This window comes from Heptranchias perlo, chromosome 13 (assembly GCF_035084215.1).
Source record: "Heptranchias perlo isolate sHepPer1 chromosome 13, sHepPer1.hap1, whole genome shotgun sequence".
NCBI lineage: Eukaryota > Metazoa > Chordata > Chondrichthyes > Hexanchiformes > Hexanchidae > Heptranchias > Heptranchias perlo.
The window spans coordinates 20,804,330-20,827,771 of record NC_090337.1 but is presented as its reverse complement, the minus strand read 5'-3'; the positions used below and the strand labels follow the sequence as shown (position 1 = coordinate 20,827,771).

The 23,442-nt window shown below is 43.5% G+C and overlaps 1 protein-coding gene across 1 annotated transcript in view; it reads left to right on the top strand.

Annotated features, from left to right (window-relative positions):
* LOC137331757 (multiple epidermal growth factor-like domains protein 6) overlaps window positions 1–23,442 on the top strand; it is a 273,387-nt gene that overhangs the window by 202,551 nt on the left and 47,394 nt on the right. The window contains exons 14-21 of the mRNA XM_067995739.1: window positions 6,646–6,777; window positions 11,864–11,992; window positions 13,057–13,185; window positions 14,526–14,660; window positions 18,315–18,449; window positions 18,891–19,016; window positions 20,778–20,945; window positions 22,023–22,151. Of these exons, the coding sequence (XP_067851840.1) occupies window positions 6,646–6,777; window positions 11,864–11,992; window positions 13,057–13,185; window positions 14,526–14,660; window positions 18,315–18,449; window positions 18,891–19,016; window positions 20,778–20,945; window positions 22,023–22,151 (1,083 nt within the window). The remainder of the gene's footprint in view (window positions 1–6,645; window positions 6,778–11,863; window positions 11,993–13,056; window positions 13,186–14,525; window positions 14,661–18,314; window positions 18,450–18,890; window positions 19,017–20,777; window positions 20,946–22,022; window positions 22,152–23,442) is intronic.

Sequence of the window (23,442 nt, the reverse complement as noted above, 5' to 3'; positions counted from 1 at the left end):
GGAGGGCATAATACCCTGGGATATTTCTCCCTCTGCTTGGTATCTTTTTCAAGTGGTTCAGCTGAGATCAGGAACTCAATGTGTGGTGAAGTTCCATCCTGGTGCTTTTTACCACAGCATATTGTTGCACTAGTGCCTGCTCCACCATTCAATTAAATCATGGCTGACCTGCACCTCAACTCCATGTCCTTTGATATCCTTAACGAACCATCCTAGGCCCAACCGTCTTCAGCTGCTTCATCAATGATCTTCCCTCCATCATAAGGTCAGAAATGGGGATGTTCGCTGATGTTTGCACAGTGTTCAGTTCCATTCGCAACCCCTCAGATAATGAAACAGTCCGAGCCCGCACACAGCAAGACCAGGACAACATCCAGGCTTGGGCTGATAACTGCCAAGTAACGTTTGCGCCAGACAAGTGCCAGGCGTTGACCATCTCCAACAAGAGAGAGTCTAACCATCTTCCCTTGACATTCAACGGCATTACCATCGCCGAATCCCCCACCATCAACATCCTGGGGGTCACCATTGACCAGAAACTTAATTGGACTAGCCATATAAATACTGTGGCTACAAGAGCAGGTCAGAGACTGGGTATTCTGTGGCGAGTGACTCACCTTCTGACTCCCCAAATTCTTTCCACTATCTACAAGGCACAAGTCAGGAGTGTGATCGTATACTCTCTACTTGCCTGGATGAGTGCAGCTCCAACAACACTCAAGAAGCTCGACACCATCCAGGATAAAGCAGCCCGCTTGATTGGCACCCCATCCACCACCCTAAACATTCACTCCCTTCACCACTGGCGCACAGTGGCTGCAGTGTGTACCATCCACAGGATGCACTGCAGCAACTCGCCAAGGCTTCTTCGACAGCACCTCCCAAACCCGCAACCTCTACCACCTAGAAGGACAAGAGCAGCAGGGACATGGGAACAACTCCACCTGCACGTTCCCCTCCAAGTCACACACCATCCCGACTTGGAAATATATCGCCGTTCCTTCATCGTCGCTGGGTCAAAATCCTGGAACTCCCTTCCTAACAGCACTGTGGGAGAACCTTCACCACACAGACTGCAGTGGTTCAAGAAGGCGGCTCACCACCATCTTCTCAAGGGCAATTAGGGATGGGCAATAAATGCTGGCCTCGCCAGCGACGCCCACATCCCATGAACGAATAACAAAAACAAAAATCTATCGATTTCATTCTGAAAGCTCCAATTGTCTCTGCATCCACAGCCTTTTGGGGGGATAACATTCCAGATTTCTTACTACCCTTTCAGTTTCCTCCTAAATTTGCCAATCCCAACCACCCTGCTGAAAATTCAGGCCCAGCGATGCACGCACATTGATTCTGCGATGTCAGCACATGCTTTGTGTGCTGTGCTGACATCATCCATGCAATGCGTGCACATCTATGGGCCTGATTTTCCACAGAAAAGAAACAAAGGCTTTTTTTTTAAAGGGGAGCCAAATCACTTTTATCGAATCAGCTTGTTGAGTCACGGCCCAAGCTGGAAGAGGTGCTTGTGAAATATGGAAGAAGGGCATGAGGGAGCCAGAAGTAATGCAATTGTCTGATTAATTTGTGCTGTTTGCTGACGACAATGGGCAGGAAATGTGATTCAGTGGAAGATTATGTATTGCAGTACAAGAGGGGTTTTGAAATTGGCAAAAAAAACTGAAGCCAGCAGAAGAACATGAGGTGAAGTCTACACTGTAAGACTTGCGCTGTTGAAATGGGTACCCATGCAGACTGCATAAAGGAGCACTTGGACAGCAAGAGACACAGAAGGCTGTGCAATGAGCATGAAACCAGGGTCAAGAGCACTTTGGATGTACAGTTCACGTGCACTCGTCAGAAAAAGTGGGATGAGCATGATGCCATGAGTTGATTTGCCCATGCCCTGCGTTCATTGGGCCAACCAATAAATGTTGCTGATAGATGTCTTGGGGATTTTATAAAGATATTTTGTTCAGCAGCACAAAATAGCTGAGTGGCAATGATAAGGCTGTGAATGAAATTATGGACGGATTGGTCAAAATTGTCGTGAGTTCTTTCACTTGGTGCTCTCGAACAGTTTGTTCGGTCGTTTTGTTTGAGTTATATGACTTTGTTGTGGAGAAGCCTGCACTTGTGTTGGCATATCGGGATTTCATGACCATCTCACATAGACAATTGCTGTGTGTGAGTATCAAAACAGTACAATCAGAATTATAGAATCATACATCACAGAAGGAGGCCATTCACCCCACTGTGCCTGTGCTGGCTGTTTGAAAGAGCCCTGCAAATTTTTCCTTTTCAAGTATATACCCAATTCCCTTTTGAAAGATGTAGCACCTGTGAATTCAGACTCAGCTCCTTACTGGACAAAGTTTGCCCTCAAATGTGAAGCTAAATGACAACCCGTGTTTGCATCTGATTTCATATCCAGCTCCAGCTCCCTGCATGTTGTTATTTCTTATGTTAACGGATATTCTGGGAATGGCTACCATGAAGCATTTCACCATTACTGTTGGTGCTGTCTTTTAAGTATGTGAACAGAATGAGAAAAGCGTTTTATGGGGGTAAATTTTAACAGGGAGCCAGGAAGAGAGCCGGGGTTGGGTGGATTTCCGGATGGGAATATCTGTTCACATAAGAAATAATAACATGCAGGAGCTGGATGAGGGAGGGTGGGGGCCAGCCGAGCACGAGTCAGATTGCGGCAGGTAGGCTTGTTGGGCCTGGAGGAAACACTTTTGCTCCTCCTGGTCCACAAGCAGTGCAATAAAGGCTGCTGATCCGGGCCTTCTCGCCTCTTCTTACATGGCTTGAAGCACAAGGCCCGGGAATCCCGGCCCCTGGGTGTTAAAAATAAAAACCTATTAAAATGGAGGCCCGCTGCCTTCTTAAAAGATTTTACTGACCGACCTGCCTCCTGAGAGCTGGTTGGTCGCCCGCCCCTCGATCCACCTCCGTTAAAACCGGAAGTGGGTGGGTTGGAGGCGGGTTGGGGTCGGCTTTTACTTTTTTACAATTTTTACCTTCCAACCCGCCTCCAACCCACTCATTCGTGGGGTTAAAATGCACCCCTTGGTGTTTGTGAATAGACTCTCATGGTATGCAGCTTGCTGACTGATGTGGTTCTCGTGAGTCTATTGAAAAAGTATGGTGCGTTTTAAAGTACTTTTTAGATAACGCAGAGTTTGACAGCAAAAAAAAGTCCGCAAATACCCACATGGGAATACGATGTTGTGGCGATAACTGAGAACTGGGTCAAAAAAGGGCACGATTGGGTACTAAATATTCCTGGATACAAGGTGTTCAGGAAAGATAGGGAGGGAAAGAAAGGTGGGGGGTGGCAGTATTGATTAAGGAGAATATTGCAGTACTGGAGAGAGAGGATGTCCTGGAGGGGCTAAGGACAGAATCTATTTGGTTAGAGTTAAGAGATAAAAGAGGTGCCATTACACTACTGGGTGTATTCTATAGGCCACCAACTAGTGGGAAGGATATAGAGGAGCAAATTTGAAGGGAAATTTCAGAGAGGTGCAAAAGCTATAGAGTAGTGATAACTGGGGGCTTCAACTATCCTAATATAGACTGGGATAACAATAATAATATAAGGGGCACAGAGGGGGAGGAATTTTTGAAATGTGTTCAGGATAACTTTCTTAACCAGTATGTTTCCGGTCCAATGAGGAGGGAAGCATTGCTGGACATGGTTCTAGGGAATGAGATGGGCCAAGTGGAGCATGTGTCAGTGGGGGAGCATTTAGGGAGCAGCGATCATAGTATCATAAGGTTTACAATAGCTATGGAAAAGGACACGGACCACTCTAAAGTAAAAATACTCAATTGGAGGAGGGCCAATTTCAATGGGATGAGAACAGATCTGGCCCGGGTAATGATCTACTCATGGAGGCAGAGGGGATGGCTGAGTTACTAAATGAGTACTTTGCATCTGTCTTTACCAAGGAAGAAGATGCTGCCAGAATCTCAGTAAAGGAAGATGTAGTTGAGATACTGGATGGGCTAAAAATTGATAAAGAAGAGGTAATTGAAAGGCTAGCTGTACTTAAAGTAGATAAGTCACCCGATCCTAGGTTGTTGAGTGAAGTAGGGGTGGAAATTGCGGAGGTATTGGCCATAATCTTCCAAACATCTGTAGATACGGGGGTGGTGCCAGAGGACCGGAGAATTGCAAATGTTACACCCTTGTTCAAAAAAGGGTGTAAGGATAAACCCAGCAACTATAGGCCAGTCAGTTTAACCTCAGTGGGGGGGAATCTTTTAGAAACGATAATCCGGGACAGAATTAACAGTCACTTGGATGAGTGTGGATTGATTAGGAAAGTCAGTACGGATTTGTTAAAGGCAAATCTTGTTTAACTAACCTGATAGAGTTTTTTGATGAGGTAACAGAGAGGGTAGATGAGGGCAATGCAGTTGATGTGGTGTATATGGACTTTCAAAAAGCGTTCGATAAAGTGCCGCATGGTAGGCTTATCACCAAGATTGCAGCCCATGGAATAAAGAGGGCAGTAGCAACATGGATACAGAATTGTCTAAGGGTCAGGAAACAGAGAGTGAACAGTTGTTTTTCGGAAGTGTACAGTGGTGTTCCCCAGGGGTCAGTGCTGGGACCACTGCTTTTCTTGATATAGATTAATGACTTGGACTTGGGTGTACAGGGCACAATTTCAAAATTTGCAGATGACACAAAACTTGGAAGGGCAGTAAACAGTGAGGAGGATAGTGATAGACTTCAAGAGGATATAGACAGGCTGATGGCATGGGTGGTCGTGGCAGATGAAAATTGACGCAGAAAAATGCAAAGTGATACATTTCGGTAGGAAGAACGAGGAGAGGCAATATAAACTAGAGGGCACAACTCTAAAAGGGGTACAGGAACAGAGAGATCTGGGGGTTGAAGGTGGCAGGGCAGGTTGAGAAAGCGGTTAAAAAAGCATATGGGATCCTGGGCTTTATAAATAAAGGCACAGATTACAAAAGTATGGAAGTCATGATGAACCTTTATAAAACACTGGATCGGCTACAACTGGAGTATTGTGTCCAGTTCTGGGCAACGCACTTTAGGAAAGATGTGAAGGCCTTAGAGAGGGTGCAGTAGAGATTTACGAGAATGATTCCAGGGATGAGGGACTTTAGTTACATGGATAGATTGGAAAAGCTGGTGGTGTTCTCCTTGGAACAGAGACAGTTGCGAGAAGATTTGATAGAGGTATTCAAAATCATGAAGAGTCTAGACAGAGTAGGTAGAGAGAAACTGTTCCCATTGGCGGAAGGGTCAAGAACCAGAGGACATAGATTTAAGGTAATTGGAAAAAGAACCAAAGGTGACATGAGGAAAAACTTTTTACACAGTGAGTGGTTAGGATCTGGAATGCACTGTCCAAGGGGGTGGTGGAGGCAGATTCAATCATGGCCTTCAAAAGGGAACTGGATAAGTATTTGAAAGAAAAAAATTTGCAGGGCTACAGGGAAAGGGCGGGGGAGTGGGACTCGTTGGATTGTTCTTGCATTGAGCCGGCGTGGATTCGATGGGCCGAATGGCCTCCTTCCGTGTTGTAAACTTCTATGATTCTACGATCTTTGAAAATACTGGCTGATGCTCAAGACTCTAGACAAATTTTGAAGACTTAACTGGAATTTTTATTCATGAAAACTGATGTTTGTCATGTTTTGGCTGTCAAAGTCTTGGCTGTATTTCGACATCAGAACAGAACAGCACAAATTCCAGAACAAATTATTCTTTTCCTGTCGACTTCATCTTTACAACCTCCTCTTTTTTAATCAACATTGCTCAATTCAAATTATCTGATCATTCTAACCTTTTAATTACTAAATTTCTACTTTGCTATTATTGATGTTGCTTAATACAAATTATTGGATGACACAATTTTTTTTAAACATAAGAACAATTTTGAATTATCTGGAGCAGACACTATCTGCACAAGAGAGATTGATGAAGAAATTCCAGTCTTTTTTTGGCAGCTGTCAGACGTGGAATAACATTGTGGCTCATGATATATCCAGTGCTGAAACTTCGTTCTGGAAGGCGATCATGTTGTTCGACCCTCTGCCAAACTCATTGAGTATTTTTGCGCGATTGACCCCTTTGTTGCTCATGGTGAAGACAAAGCAAAACCAGAAAGTGAATTCCAAACCCACCTGACTCCAAACAATGAGGACACGGCACCTATTGAGTTTTGGAATATGCGCCACGCAGGTTTTTCAAATTTGAACCGTGCTGCTTCTTGTATCCTCAGTCTTCCACCTGTCTCAGCTGATGCTGAGGATGTTCTCCACACTTGGCAACATTCAAGATTCCAGCAAATCTTGGGACATGTCATTTAATGCAACTGCTGCACCGGTACAATTGACAGAACGTTTAGTAGGGCCATTGCAGCCTATAGAAGTGGTGTTCATGAACTGTGGAAATAACTGTGGGTTTTTGTTTAGCTTAACTGTGCCTTATTTTAGCCTCTTGTTTGTTTTCTTGACTTGTAGCAATATTCCAAATGCAAATTGATCTTTAGTGATTTTATCTGCGTTTACCCAGGTCATTTGGGGTACAATTTTTCCCCCCTTGATTTTCTCCCAATTTGTTCTAAATGCTATATGTCCTTTCAATTATAGTTTGCTTAGATAACACCTTTGGGAATGACTGCAGCCTTACCTGTGATGACTGTGTGAATGGAGGCATCTGCAATGCTGAGGGAGATGGCTGCAGCTGTCCTGCAGGATGGGCAGGGCTCATCTGCAATGAAAGTAAGTGAACTTCTTCTCGAACTATTGTTTAATTATTTTGCAGCTGTATTGCAGCCTATTGAACAATGTATTTACATAGAATGTACGGCACAGAAACAGGCCATTCGCTCAACAGGTCCATGTTGGTGTTTATGCTCCACACGAGCCTCCCCCCTCCCTACTTCATTTAACCCTATCAGCATATCCTTCTATTCCTTTCTCCCTCATGTGTTTATCTAGCTTCCCCTTAAATGCATCTATCCAAGTCGCCTCAACTACTCCTTGTGGTAGTGAGTTCCACTCTCTGGGTAAAGAAGTTTCTCCTGAATTCACTATTGGAATTATCAGTGACTATCTTATATTTATGGTCCCTAGTTCTGGGGCCTTGTCTCTTTCATGAAGTTATAAAGTCAAATCTTCCTTTGTCTTGGAGAACTTTTTCCTCCATCTACCCCAAGGCATTTCAGAACCAGTTGGAAATTCCATTATCTGTAATGGATAAACAACCATTTGGCTAGTTACATGAGGGCTGAGACCATATTCTGGATATAGAATTTCTTGATAATCAATTGTAGATTATTCCCTGATAAGCCTGCAGTAATCATTAATCCACTTATGTCATCAGGAGCTATAGAACTAAAGGACAACCTCTGGCATGAAAATTGTCCGAAGACAGAAAAATCTCCAAGTTGGCGCGAGTGGGTTTGGCTAGTTATAAATAGCTTGATCTTCTTTCTTGCACTTTGACATAATTGGAACCCCTTTATTAAATGTCTGATTTGTAAATCCTCCCACCCATCCATAATTTAGTGCATATGGGACCAAGAGACCCTTTCACAGCTTAAAAAGCTGTCATCTGCCTAATGATGGTCATGGGTTAAACTCCAATGGCATCTGGTAAATGAATCTATAGCAATAGATCTTAACTACCTTTATTATACAAACTTGCTCTGATTGACTGATTTGGATAAACACACAGGATAGATAATTGTCCTCTAGAGACTGGGACAAATCACTGGAAAATCAACTTGGTTTTATGGTCACTTCAAATGGGTTTTGTATTAACTAGGGATTTTATAGATTTAATTATCAATATGCAAGTGACTGGATCTAATTACATGATTTGAAAATACTACATAGATAATTGCCTTTGAAAACCCAGGGATAAATCATTGAAAGATTAACAAATCTCTTCAATAATCAAATATATGAGTTTGTTTTCATGTGAGATTTTATTGATTAAATTAAATGAGCTGGTTTTGCTTGAATGATTTGAAATTGAAAATTATGCTTGTGTGTTTGTGTTCCAGCAAGCCTATACCAAGAACAAGATGAATAATCACTTCAAATAAATATTCGAGGCTACTCATTAAAATAAAAATCTATAAACTGACGTCCAATTAAATTTGAGATTCAAAGTCAATTAATTTTTTTTAAGTGTTTTTCTCCATCAGTTATAGGCAAGAGAAGTGAGTTCAAAGCTCTGTAACCTCCTCCAGCCCTACAAACCCCCGCGATCTCTGCGCTCCTCCAATCCTTGTGCATCCCCAATTTTAATCGCTCCACCATTGGCGGCTGTGCCTTCAGCTGCCTAGGCCCTAGGTTCTGGAATTCCCTCCCTAAATCTCTCCGCCTCTCTACTTCCCCACCTCCTCCGTTAAGACGCTTCTTAAAACCTACCTCTTTGACCAAGCTTTTGTTCACCTATCCTAATAACTCCTTATGTGATTCGGTGACAAATTTTGTTTGATAATGCTCCTGTGAAGCACCTTGGGACGTTTTACTACGTTAAAGGCACTATATAAATGCAAGTAGTTGTTGTTGATTGTTATTTGATGGTCATTTTCAACATGTTTGCCTGGGAAAGCTGTATCTAATAGTTGGTGGGTTCTGTCTTGGTTAAATGTAAGACAAATGAGGTATGCATCAAGGTCCCCAATCTAGAACTGATGGGGAGACTGTATAAAGGGTACATTTATAATTTGCTACAAATAGTGACCAGAGAAATCTTCCCTCCCCCCCCCCCCAAGAATTCTTGTGCTGTAGAGTTAGTATATTAATGTGTTGCAGGGTCCCCTGTCCCTTACAAACATATACTGTATTTCCTTTCATATGGGCCACACTTTTAAAAAAAAATCAGTTTAAGTTAAGGGTTGGAACTACATGCAAGTTGATTTTTTTCTCCCTGGAGGATTGTTAATGTTTGGGTGTGGCTTATATGCACATCAATTTGGTAGTCATTTCCTGTCCTGTCCAGATACCACCAATACTGTCAAAGACATACCCAGGAAGGCACAACCCAGTACATGAGATAAAACAGGTACAACACAGTGCAGGCATAATAGACGTAAAACAATCAGGACAAAGAACAGATTAAACAGATATCACACATAACAAGCAGCAAAATGGGTCCAACAGTACAGAGGTAAACAGATCCAATAGATGGGAGACAAAACAGACACAACACATGAGAGGAGAAAAAATAGATACAACACAGCACAGCAGATGGAGTAAGATACAGGGCAGGACAAGAGATAAAATAGACACAACACAACATGGTACAGTACAGAAGACACAGCAGATATAACTCCATTCACTGTTAGTCTGGTAATAATGAATGGAATAGTTGTATTCTCAATCTGGTCCCAGCCCAATGCAGAAGCTAGCCACAAAACACATCTTTAAATTTGAAGCTATACAGGCATTACAGACTATCTAATTACAGGTGAGATAACACCGAGACCTTTTGCAACCACCTGCATTCAGTGTTTGTAATGAATGGCTGAATAGTCTGGGTCTGTGAACTGAATCTTGAGAGCAGCTGTGCCAAAGCCGCCAAGATAAACTAGTTTTCAGAGCTCCAATTCGTCCATGATTAGAGTATCAGTTACAGGAAGCTCCAGTAATCAAAGGCCCATCCACCCACGTACCTGTCAGTTAAATAAACTTTCCTGCCCCACCCCCCGCTCCACACTGATAATTGACAGTCTGTATTCTCTGCATTTTGACTTCTGAAGGATTGACTCTTTCTCGGGTAACTCAATGCCATCTTCCATCTTGCCCAGCAGCTTGTGAAGTAACCTTAAAGAACAGCATCGGAAGTACACTTCAGCACCCTGTCACTTGGAGACATAGTGCTCGAAGTGGCTATCAGATATTCCAGGCATGGGAGAGGAGCATTCTACTGGGGATAATTTCAAACTGAAAGTTGCTCAAGGAGTTTGCTTTTTATACAAGAGGGAAGATGCCTGAGATGACCAGGAAAAATGCCGCACAGAAAGAGACCATTTATTATCTCTCAGACGTAATGTAGATTAATGCAGTGTAAAATTGTACTTATTTATTGCTGAATATCTTGCAGATATTCATGATGGTAGTAAATGAGCATTGACATGTTAGGTACCAGTATTGTTCCAAGTTGATAATCTTTATTAATATAATGTGTGCTCCTTTTAATGATCTTGTTATTACGTACCCATTGTCCTCTGTTTTCGGGAATAAATATATCAGCTGATTTTTTTAAATTTTAGAAGTCAGCTTTCTCTCTATAAGTTGAAGTAAATAGAATGGAATGAGGCTCATGTGGAGCATAAACACCGGCATAGACCGGCTGGGCTGAATGGCCTGTTTCTTTGCTGTAAATTGTATTTAATTCGATACATCTTCCCCTACCCTTTTCTCTCTCCCATTATCGTTTCCTGCCAGGGAGGTCCAACAGACAACCTATTCCCAGGGCTTCTGTCAGAGTTGTTCTTGAGCTGGACACTAAAGAGGAGTATAATAGTGACTTAGGTTGATTCATCTTCGAATTTTCACTTTAAAAAGAAACAAACATAGGGGTTTTTTGGTGCGTTGTTGAGCGCATCAAGATCGATCAATACTGGTGCTGTCACCCAGTGTCACAACAGTCATCTCAAATTAGGTGGAACAAAGATGAGATACTGTTTAACACTTCATTTACTTTGCCTCAACAATGTGCATAATCCCAAACCTCACAACAGTATTTCCTACATAACCTGTGTTACATTTACGTTTCCCACACCAGCTAACATGTGGCTTTTCTGAGTGAGAAGGTCCACTTATGCTGCATTATGGAGAGTTTTATGTTGTGGGCCTTTGCCATTAGGAACTGGATTGTGATTGCCTCATCTAATTTCACTTAGTGTTGCTATAGCCAGCAGAGAGATACATTTCATCCCACTAAACTGGGCTGGGTTTAAATCCAGCTGGTGTGTTCTCAATCACTGCACCAACCATTTTTTCTTTCTATCTGCTCCTGTGCAAGATTGGAAATTACAAATGTGAACCTGTTTTATTTATTTGCAGGCAGTAAAACATAAAGACTGAATTATAGGGTACAAAATAAACTGATTCTGGTTCCTTTGACAGAAAAATTTGATCTTATTTTTGGCATTCATTCTAATACTGTGGACAGTGTTTTGGAAAATTTCAGTTAAATCATTAATAAGAAGAACAATGATGTTTTTATGCACAGTAAAAATACAACTTTCTGTGATGAAAACTAGTTTAGCACCATTGAATAAAAATACACGTACTTTAATTGTTTTCCCAAAGTGCTATGCCATGGCAGGATCAAAGTAATGGTCTCACCAAACAAACAGTGACTGATGAATAATAGTTATCACTTGCCGTGCTTGTTTGCCTTGCACAATTCCAAATCTTATGCCAAAGTTATTATGGTTCAGTAGGAGGACCATTGAGGTGAACACATTCTGCTGCACTCCTGCGAAGTCAAGCTGGGGGAGCAGGAGCAGCTCTGAGGAATTTACCGGCCTGTTGTTTGGTGATTCTTTCTATTTTGGTGCAAAATGTTGGTGCTTTACCATTTGAGAGCATGATTTCTATGAGGTAAATTGTAAGATCCCAGTACTTGATTGAATACACTGCAGCCAGGATATGGTTTGTTAGCTTAAAAGTGTTTGAAACATGTGCCCTGAATTGTAAGCGATTGTACGGATAGTACCCTTTTGGAAATGTAGCATACTGTGTCCCTTTCAGACTGGCTGCGGATGTCACTTTTCAATATGTCAGTGATATAAACAAACTTCAGCTCATTGTCTGCTGTTGGCTTTTTTTTCTTCCTTAGCCTGTCCCCAGGGTACCTATGGGAAGGACTGCAATAGCATCTGCAAGTGTCAGAATGGAGGATCATGTGATGCAGTCACAGGGACATGTCGTTGCCCACCTGGAATTGGTGGAGAATTTTGTGAAGATGGTTTGTATCCCTCCTGTTACAAGAATACATTTAGTTCAACTTTCTTAACTTGGGCAGATCCTTTTATTACTGTGCAGCGTATCTCACTTCTTGTCTCGCTCCTTCTGCCACTCATTGGACCTCTTTCCTCCCTCGCACCTCCTTCCTCAAATCGCTGGCATGTATTTTTTCCTATTCCTGCACCTGGCCATATTGGATTGCCTGGACACAACCAATATAGGAAAATTGAATGGGGAGGAGTGCATGCCCATAAGGGAGCCCACTTGATTGGTCCTATACTTACTGTGCCCAGGGAATCCAACACAACCAAGAACAAAACCAGGAAACTCTAGCATTCTATCTGTCTGTCTCTCTCTTCTTTCTCTCACTTCCTTCTGTTCAGTGTGCCTCTGCCCGCCCCCCCCTCCCACCTCCCCTACTTTAATATGTATTCCTTTTCTCCTTGCATTGTTTCTGTTTGTTGCACTTTTTTTTCATTATCGGAAAACATCACGACAGATTAGATGAGGAAGGCCAATAGACCCGTCCTTCCACATCCATTTCAAAGAAAAACATGCTGCTTCCCCATCCAATGTTCCTTCAATTATTCTAAGGTTTTGTGCCTCCACCACCTATCCTAGGAATTTATTCCACATAAAATCAGTATCAAGTCAGCCTCTCACCCATTTGAATCCTACCCATGTCCTGCTGTCATTGTTTAACTTTTGGATTTACCTATTCTACCCATTTACTATCGTACCTACATTTGAGATTCCCCTCTTTCCAAGGCTGAAGAGCTCAAGTTTCTGAAGTCATCGGTTCAGATTGACTTGTTTCCCCATGAATTTCTGCAGTTGCCTGTTCAGACGCTGCTCATTCCAGGTACGACAGCGACATTAACAGTCAAACTGATTTGCACAGGGGGAAAAAATTCAGTCCAAGCTTGGAGTCGCAAATCCAATTTGGAAGTTTAAATTGGACAACCCCCTTCTCCCAACTTACTGGCTCTTAGTTTACTGACAGTTTGTGCAGCAGTGCTGGGTTGATATATCTAATAAACTTGTTATGCATCTTTCTGTTGTTAGGCTGTCCAAAAGGATTCTATGGGAAAGGCTGTAATAAGAGATGTAATTGTGCCAGCAATGGCTACTGTCACCGTTTCTATGGGGCCTGTCTGTGTGATCCTGGCCTATATGGACGCTTCTGCCATTTACGTAAGTGTGAGTCGGTTCAAGTAGTAAAATTCTCATGGGTCATAAATAGTCGTTCCTTCGAGTTGGATCTCATTCTTTGGTATATTTTTATGTGTGTGGGAAGGGATGCCATTGCAAGGAAATGTCTACACTGAGCACCTTTAGATCAAGTACAGCACAAGCAGATGCAGAGAAAAGCACCCAGTCCTCTGCCCTCTTTTCCCTGCCCTAACAATATGCTGTAAGTCCAACCTCAGAACACCCTCCACTACATTAGTAGAATTTTTTTCTACTCTTCTCATCTACAATGGCCATTTTGTATCTAATTATGGGCAGTGCTGTGCTGTGGGCTTGTGCTACGTGTAGGACTTTTACAGTCAGTAGATAAAGGTCTCATGATCGAGAGGTAGTTTTTGAAGAGTCTTGCCATAGCAGTTTTGTTAAGGTGTGCTATCATTTGCATCTGGTACCAGGTTATGCAGGTACCAGATACAGCAGTGAGCTGACTACCACTATTGCCCCATATGTTGCACATGTTCTATGAGGTGAGTGCCTTGGAGTGTCAAAACAGGGCAACACACCTTGTACCCATGTCATGGAGCAGCACCTCCACTTCCCTGAACATCAAATTGGAGTTCATTTCATCACTTGCCAAAGACCTCATTTTCTACCTCCACGTTTCTGTTGCCTCCATGTTTAAATTTTGTTTGTGGTCATTCAAGAGCTGCTCATGCATCCAGTATTTTGTGCCCCCTCTTTGACGAGCTTCCAACACCATAATCAATATTCGCCAATGGTCGACATGACTAAATAATTAAGGCCGACCTTGGGAAATTCCACCAGATTGGCTCAGCCCAATATTGGTGAGCACTAAGCAGGCTGCTCAATGGTCTCGTGACTTTAACACCGCTTTATCAAAAAATTCACCCTATGAAGAAAATAGACTTGAATGCATTCTCTGAATCCCTTTCCATTTTCACCACCATCCCAGGTTGCCTCTAAATAGTTAAATTCCTCCATTATTACAGCCCTCTTACTTCTACAAACATTTTCGAATTGTCTACAGATCTTTCTCTCTTCCTTGATCACTATTTTGGTTGTCTATAATGTGGCTCCAATATTGTTACAGAACCTTTATTATTTCTCAATTCAATCCAGAGAGGCTCGGTTAGAATGTGACCTTCAATAAATTTCTTTCGCTGTAATGCTGCAGTTATGTCCTTAGTTAGCAACACGCCTCCTCCCTTCCTGCTTTCTCCCTGGGGTAGAACACCTTTCTTCCCTGGTACATTTTTCGATTTACTTCTCCACAAAATCACTTCCGGGTTCAAGAAATAACACGCATTTCTGCTCTTTTTCAGCTTGTCCCAAGTGGGCATTCGGACCTGGATGTTCGAAAGAATGTCAATGTGTGCAGGCGCATGCAGTGGGCTGTGACCTCAAAAATGGCACATGTATTTGCAAACCAGGATTCCACGGCCTCGGGTGCGCGAAAGGTATGTGCGAGGGTTATGAACAGCTATCACGTGAAACAAAGTGGTGAGGGTTTGTACTTACTTGCAACAGAGACACTGCATTGTGATACATTGTATCTGTGAGTCAGCACCCCTCCTCCCCAGCACCACTGTCATACATCTCCCAGCAGAGACATGGGGAGTAATTTTAACCTCGAATGGGTGGGTTGGGGACTGGTGGGAGGTTAAAATAACAGCTTTTTGGAGCGGGACCGCATCCCAGCTCCAACTTGCTCACTTTCAGGTTTGACCCAGGCAGGTTTGTAGGCGTGTGCACAACAAACAACAGGAAGTTGAAGTCCCACCCCCAATTAAAGCCGGCGGCCGATACTTAAAAGGGCAATGTACCTTATTGAAATACTTGAGATACTTAACTCTTTGTGTATTGCAAAAGTAGAATGAATTTAATCTTACCTGTTTGGGTTTCCCATCGCTTCCCATTCTCGTCAGGTGAAAGCAGGCAGAAACGGCCGGATCTATGAGGTGAGTGACTCTATTGCACTGCTTGTGGGCTCAGAGAAGCAGGTGTGCTTCTTCCAGGCCCAACAAGCTAACCTGGCGCAATATGACCCTGTGATCGCAGGACACCCACCACCGATGCCGACCTCCCCGATCCCCAACGCTGACCCCGACCCCCCCCCCCACCCCCCCCCCCTGCCCAGCTCCCGCAATCCTGATGCTGGCTGACCACCACCCCCCTCCCCCCCCACCGCCGATTTAAAAAAAATTTGTTCACGGGATGTGGGCGTCACCAGCATTTATTGCCCACCCCTAAATGCCTTTGAGAAGGTGGTGGTGAGCCGCCTTCCTGAACCGCTGCAGTCCGTGTGGTGACGGTTCTCCCGCAGTGCTGTTAGGAAGGGAGTTCCAGGATTTTGACCCAGCAACGATGAAGGAACGCCGATATATTTCCAAGTCAGGATGGTGTGTGACTTGGAGGGGAACGTGCAGGTGGTGTTGTTCCCATGTGCCTGCTGCTCTTGTCCTTCTAGGTGGTAGAGGTCGCGGGTTTGGAAGGTGCTGTTGAAGAAGCCTTGGTGAGTTGCTGCAGTGCATCCTGTGGATGGTACACGCTGCAGCCACTGTATGCTGGTGGTGAAGTGAGTGAATGTTTAGGGTGGTGGATGGGGTGCCAATCAAGCGGGCTGCTTTGTCCTGGATGGTGTCGAGCTTCTTGAGTGTTGTTGGAGCTGCACTCATCCAGGCAAGTGGAGAGTATTCCATCACACACCTGACTTGTGCCTTGTAGATGATGGAAAGACTCTGGGGAGTCAGGAGGTGAGTCACTCGCTGCAGAATACCCAGCCTCCAACCTGCTCTTGTAGCCACAGTATTTATGTGGCTGGTCCAGTTAAGTTTCTGGTCAATGGTGACCCCCAGGTTGTTGATGGTGGGGGATTCGGTGATGATAATGTCAAGGGGAAGTGGTTAGACTCTTTTGTTGGAGATGGTCATTGCCTGGCACTTGTCTGGCGCGAATGTTACTTCCACTTATCAGCCCAAGCCTGGATGTTGTCCAGGTCTTGCTGCATGCGGGCACGGACTGCTTCATTATCTGAGGGGTTGCGAATGGAACTGAACACTGTGCAATCGTCAGCAAACATCCCCATTTCTGACCTTATGAAGGAGGGAAGGTCATTGATGAAGCAGCTGAAGATGGTTGTGCCCCGGACACTGCCCTGAGGAACTCCTGCAGCAATGCCCTGGGGCTGAGATGATTGGCCTCCAACAACCACTACCATCTTCCTTTGTGCAAGGTATGACTCCAACCACTGGAGAGTTTTCCCACTGATTCCCATTGACTTCAATTTTACTAGGGCTCCTTGGTGCCACACTCGGTCAAATGCTGCCTTGATGTCGAGGGCAGTCACTCTCACCTCACCTCTGGAATTCAGCTCTTTTGTCCATGTTTGGACCAAGACTGTAATGAGGTCTGGAGCTGATTGGTTCTGGTGGAACCTAAACTGAGCATCGGTGAGCAGGTTATTGGTGAGTAAGTGCTGCTTGATAGCACTGTCGACGACACCTTCCATCACTTTGCTGATGATTGAGAGTAGACTGATGGGGCAGTAATTGGCCGGATTGGATTTGTCCTGCTTTTTGTGGACAGGACATACCTGGGCAATTTTCCACATTGTTGGGTAGATGCCAGTGTTGTAACTGTACTGGAACAGTTTGGCTAGAGGTGGGGCTAGTTCTGGAGCACAAGTCGGGATGTTGTTGGGGCCCATAGCCTTTGCTGTATCCAGTGCACTCAGCTGTTTCTTGATATCATGTGGAGTGAATCGCATTGGCTGAAGACTGGCTTCTGTGAGGTGGGGATATCAGGAGGAGGCTGAGATGAATCATCCACTCGGCACTTCTGGCTGAAGGTGGTTGCAAACGCTTCAGCCTTGTCTTTTGCACTCATGTGCTGGATTCCGCCATCATTGAGGATGGGGATGTTTACAGAGCCTCCTCCTCCCGTTAGTTGTTTAATTGTCCACCACCATTCAGGACTGCAGAGCTTTGATTGATCCGTTGATTGTGAAATCGCTTCGCTCTGTCTGTAGCATGTTGCTTCCGCTGTTTAGCATGCATGTAATCCTGAGTTGTAGCTTCACCAGGTTGGCACCTCATTTTTAGGTACACCTGGTGCTGCTCTTGGCATGCTCTTCTACACTCCTCATTGAACCAGGGTTGATCCCCTGGCTTGTTGGTAATGGTAGAGTGAGGAATATGCTGGGCCATGAGGTTACAGATTGTGCTGGAATACAATTCTGCTGCTGCTGATGGCCCATAGCGCCTCATGGATGCCCAGTTTTGAGCTGCTCGATCTGTTCTGAATCTATCCCATTTAGTACGATTTCGTCCACGTCCCCCCACTTCCTCCTCCACCAGCCTGTCAATCTGGCTACCTGGCACGTGGGAAACCCAGAGGCACAAATACTTACCTTCAATTGAGTTGCAATCGCAGATTGTGATGCACTCACTTAGCTTCTGGGTTCCCCATGCGAATATCTAGGGATGAGCTGGGTTCCCGGCTCCAAGTTAAAATCATGCCCATGGCAGCAGGTTCTTGTGCACCGCCTCACATAGGGACGGTGCTTGGCACAGAGAGAAGGGAATGAATGCATTTAATAAAATCCATTCATTTTATGGCATAGTAATACTTGCATCAAGCAAGCATCACGGTAAACATTTTGTTTAGAACAAATTACCTTGCAGGTTTTTTTTGTCCTGATTTGACATTTTATTGGCTACAGGTTCATTTTGCCTGCTACCAAAGCTGTTGCCAAAATAAATTAATGGATAAACCAGTGCTACTTCACCTTGGGAAAGTGTTTTTTTTGAGGCAGCCCAGTGACACTTTGCTTTGGTTTACTGAGATGTGAGTTTGTGCTCTTGATTCTCCACGTGGCAATTTCCTGATAGAGGGGGCAAGCATATTCTCGCAATGAGGGAGCATTACCACAATGTCAAGGCAGAACCAAAAAGAACTTTTTGTCATTTAAAAAAAAAAGAAAGTATAATCCTTGCTGTGCACATGCTCAAAAAAATTGTGTGCTGAAATTACACTTGGCAACTGAAAATAGTAAATACGTGAAAACAATTTTCCATTTTGTTTGAAATGACTATCCTTTCTGTTTCTTATAGAATGCAACCATGGCTTCTATGGTTCTGGCTGTAAATTCCAATGTGACTGTGCGATCGGTGTGTCATGTGACCAAGAGACTGGCGAATGTAAACACCTGTGCCCACCAGGGTTCCACGGAGAGCGATGCCACTTGAGTAAGTGTTTGAGTCAGAGCGTTGGGATGCAGTATGACTAAGAGAAACGTTCAGGGAAGGGATACAAAAATGCACGCAGGAAAGAGATACTTAACCAATGATTTCCACATCGTTCACCTGAGGAAGGAGGTAGCCTCCGAAAGCTTGTGAATTTAAAATAAAATTGCTGGACTATAACTTGGTGTTGTAAAATTGTTTACAATAACCAGGGGAAGGGGGAGGAGCGAAGACAGTGATACTTAGCTTTTAACCATAATTGTTTATATCCTGTTGTGTACTCACTGATAGGTACGCTATTTTACACACACACCTAGCCCCTCTTTCGCTCTCACATCTATTTGTTAAGGAGATGGATCAGGAAAGTCTTTGCTACTCAGACTGTTTTGTAAATGGTTTAATTTTGTAGTCCATACTCTTGCCAACTATCCTTGTTATTAACAGCTTGCAACTCTGGGAGGTTTGGGATTAACTGCATACGAAGTTGTGACTGTGGAGGGGCACCTTGCGATTCACAGACTGGTCAATGTATCTGCCCTGCTGGCAAAACGGGATCGGCTTGTGAAAAAGGTAAGGCAGCTCCAAAGATATCACTATTGTTTATCATAGCCATTACTATAAAAGATTGCATAAAATCTTCTAAGATGTCAACATGCAGTGATGCATTAAATCTGAGATGTAAGTTTGATATGAATGTGGTTGAGCACATAATGAAGTCCTGATTGAAGTGAAAACAGTCGCCTGGAATTTTCACGATGGGCGATCGTGGAACCATCAGAAAATCAGTGTTCGCAGCTGAAACGGTCATTTTTAGCCACTTACATCATTTTGCCTGGGGTTCCGCCAAAGTTATGGCAGAAGATTGGGGAAACCCGGCAGATATTCAGGGCCAGTGTTTTTTATGGCCTCAGACTAGCATTTGCAATAATTACATAAAATTTGCAGCATAGAAACAGGCCATTTGGCCCAACAGGTCTATGCTGGTCTTCATGATCCACATGGGCCTCCTCCCATCTTACTTCATCTCACCCTATCAATATATCCTTCTATTCTTTTCTTCCTCATGTACTTATCTACCTTCCTCTTAAATGCATCTCTGCTATTTTCCTCAACTACTTCTTGTGGTAGTGAGTTCCATATTCTCATCACACTCTGAGAAAAGTAGTTTCTCCTGAATTCCCTATTGGTTTTACTCGTGACTATCTCATATTTATGGCCCCTACTTTTGTACATTTGGAAACATTTTCTCTACATTTACCCTCTCAAACCCCTTCATAATTTTAAAGACCTCTATCAGGTCATCTCAGCCTTCTTCTAGGGAACAGATCCCCAGCCTGTTCAGTCTTTCCTGATAGTTAGGCTGCACCTATAAACTCACAAGTGACAAGGTTTTAAAAACAAATATAACTCACCTGATTCAGACCTCCAGGAGCTATTCTGATGTGTCAACACAGGTTCTGAACCCATATGAGTGTCACATATGTTGTTGTTGGGTCAACAACATGATATTCGAGCAGTGCTCAACAATCTTCCCTCAACCAACATCACCAGAAACAGATTCTCTGATCATTCATTCATTTGCTTTTAGTGTGTCTTTGAGGTGTACAAATTGGCTGTTGTATTTCCCTAAATAATAGTGTCTGCACTTCAAAAATAAGCCATTGTTTGTGAAGCGGTTTGGGATGTCCTGAGGATAAGGTGCTAGACAAATGCAAGTTCTTTCTTTCAGTAAACCCATGAGTCAATTCGAAAGTAATCGTCCACACATCGGATGAAGTGGAGTCTCCCTCTTTCCTGGGAGGGACACTTTTTATTTCATGTATTTAAAAATAAATGGTTGTGTAATTTTAAACTTGGCTGCACTTCAACAGAATTCTTACTGCAGCATTATTCTGAAGCATAGAATAACTAGGAAACAGCTGACTAGGAAAACTGTGTTTATATAAAGCATATATTGCGTAAAGCACATCTAAAGCTTTCCATATAAAGAATACGTAAAGCATGACTAATGTGTACCCTATAAAGTACACTTAAAGCACATCTATACAATACGTGTACAAAGCACATCAAAGGCAGAGTAGATTTTTCAAATTGTTGCCCAAAATCAATGGAAATGAAAACCAGGCAATTTCTATAATGGGCGGCCGATCCACAATGCCAGTTTTATACCCGGGCAGCAAGTTGAAAATCTGCCCTGGCGTGACTATATAAAGTGCACGAGCATTAAGCACATCTAATGCATATTAATATAATGTGTACCTGTGTAATGCACATTGTGAGTGCCTAAATGAATGTATATAAAACATGTCATTTCTTGCTTTCTTCATTCAGATTGCCTGGCTGGTCACTGGGGCATAAACTGCCAGTTCTCCTGCGGTGATTGTGAAAATGGAGGTGTTTGTAACAAGGTGTTGGGGACATGCGACTGCCCTGCAGGATTCACCGGAACATTGTGTCAGGATGGTGGGTATCCATTTTTCAACAGACTGAGACATGTCTGCAGGGCTGATTGTTCAGATGAGATTGCCTGGTTTGGCACTTCTGGGGTGATCACTATCGGCTTGCACTAGTAATTGCTGTAACATTAAAGACACCAATTTACTTCCTTTCAGTTTTTTTGTTGTTGTTCTTCCCTTTCAGAAACTCTATATTTCTTGGTTGATTAGCGACTATTAAGCAATTACTTCCCCTGCCCCAGGGCCCCAGTTATCTCCCCCCTTCTCTCCTGAAGCATTGTCCCATGGATGCACATGGCCTTTCAGTATCTCGTGTGAGCCCAAGCGGCCCAAAGGAGCTGAGGCCAATTACTGCACCCCAACTGTCGGCCCAGCTGCAATCAGTTAACTCAGAACAAACCAGAAATCAACCTTATGGTCTCTATGGCTTATTACTGCATTGGTCATGTACCTTTATACATTAGGTCATTCAAGGAATCAGTTGTGTGGCTGAGTCAGAAGGTTGTGGGTTCAAGTCTCACTCCAGAGACTTGAGTATATAATGTAGGCTGGTGCTTCAGTGTGGAACTGAAGGAGTGCTGCACTGTCAGAGGTGCCGTCTTTTGGATGAGACCTTAAACCGAGGTCTCGTCTGTCCTCTCAGGTGGATGTAAAAGATCCCTGGTATTATTCAAAGAAGAGCAGGTGAGTTCTCCCGATGTCCTGGCCAACATTTATCCCTTAATCAACAACTAACATAGATGATTTAGTCATTTATTTCATTGCTGTTTGTGGGACCTTGCTGTGCGCAAATTGACTGCCGCGTTTCCTACGTTACAACAGTGACTACATTTCAAAAGCACTTGATAGGTTGTAAAGCGCTTTGAGATGTCCCCTTAGGTCATGAAAGGTGCTCTACAAAAGTAAGTCTTTCCTTTTATAAAGAAATAATTGCAGCTTCCAGTGTGCTAGAAAACCAGTTCTTCCATAGTGGTGGTGTAACAAATCTAGTAATCAGCAGATGGCTGGCATCAAAAGGAAATATCTGAATGTGCCACAGGCAACAGGTCTCCCAAAGCCACAGCGTTCAAATGATCTGATTTTTAATCTATTCTTTCTCCCTCCCTCGGTTTGCTCCCAGCTTGCCCACCTGGTTATTATGGCCTAGCTTGTCAACATCTCTGCCGCTGTGAGAATGACAGTCAGTGTAACACTGTGACTGGAGACTGTACCTGTGCCCCCGGATGGATGGGGCGTGACTGCAAAGCACGTAAGTTACAACACTAAAGAACTGTGTGCCTCATCTGTTCTAGGCTTCACTGACTTCACATTCTATCAGGTAACCTAAAACACGGTTTATAAGGGTGAAATTCAACTTCGGCGAGGGCGCAAAACAGGCAGTCGCAGATCATCCGCCCATTGTACAACCCTTGAAGTTAATGGAGAGGAAAATCAGGCGGGGTGTATAACTGGACTCTTCATCCATTTTGTGCCCCAGCCGAAGTTGAATTTCACACCCTATCTGTTCAAAATCTGGAGGTGTGATTGATATACAGGTGAGATTGATGATTGGGATTTTATGGTAGATCAGATAGCACTGATGTACATTCTATGTGCAGAACACATAGAGTCATTGAATGATACAGCACGGAAGGAGGCCATTCGGCCCATCATGCTTTTGCCGGCTCTTTGAAAGGGCTATTCAATTAGTCCCTCTCCCCTGCTCTTTCCCCGTAGCCCTGCAAATTTTTCACCTTCAAGTATTTCTTCAATTCCCTTTTGAAAGTTATTATTGAATCTACTTCCACCACCCTTTCAGGCAGTGCATTTCAGATCATAACAACTCATTGCACAAAAAATGTTTTTCCTCAGGTAGCCTCTTGTTCTTTTGTCAATTACTTTAAACCTGTGTCCTCTGGTCACCGACCCTTCTGCCACTGGAAACAGTTTCTCCTTATTTACTCTATAAAACCCCTTAACCTTCTCTGCTCTAAGGAGAACAACCCCATATGCACATATTATGAAAAGATTAGTTTTTAGTTTGTACTTTATGCCATCTTGAAAAGGTAAAATCATCTTTGTGACTATTTTGTCTGCCTGCTGGTGTGATGTCTATGAGTGTTGTTGTGGGAATATCTATTTCAATGAGATTTTGAGGTGGACAGCACTGCAAGAGCCTTGGACGTTTGATGAGACAATGTGAGTTTGAACCCTATTCTCAGTTGCAATTCCCCCACGCGGTCTGTTTCAGACAGTCTTCGCCCTGTTGTTTACATGAGGAAAAGACTGATGTGTTATGTGTCTGTGTGTGCGTGTTCTTCCTGCACTACAACAGATTGAGGGGCAGCGCTAATAGTGGCCATGAAGATGTCCACCATCTGTCCTTCCCACTGAGGCAGATAATACATCTACAGATAACTAACTTGGTGGCGGGGGGCAAGAGGAGAGAGGAATAAGGACAATATTCTGAAATATACTTTGTGGGAAACAGTAGACAGAGCTCAGGTTTCCTGTCAGTCACCTTCAGTCTATGACACCTTGCTACATTCTAACTTCACAGA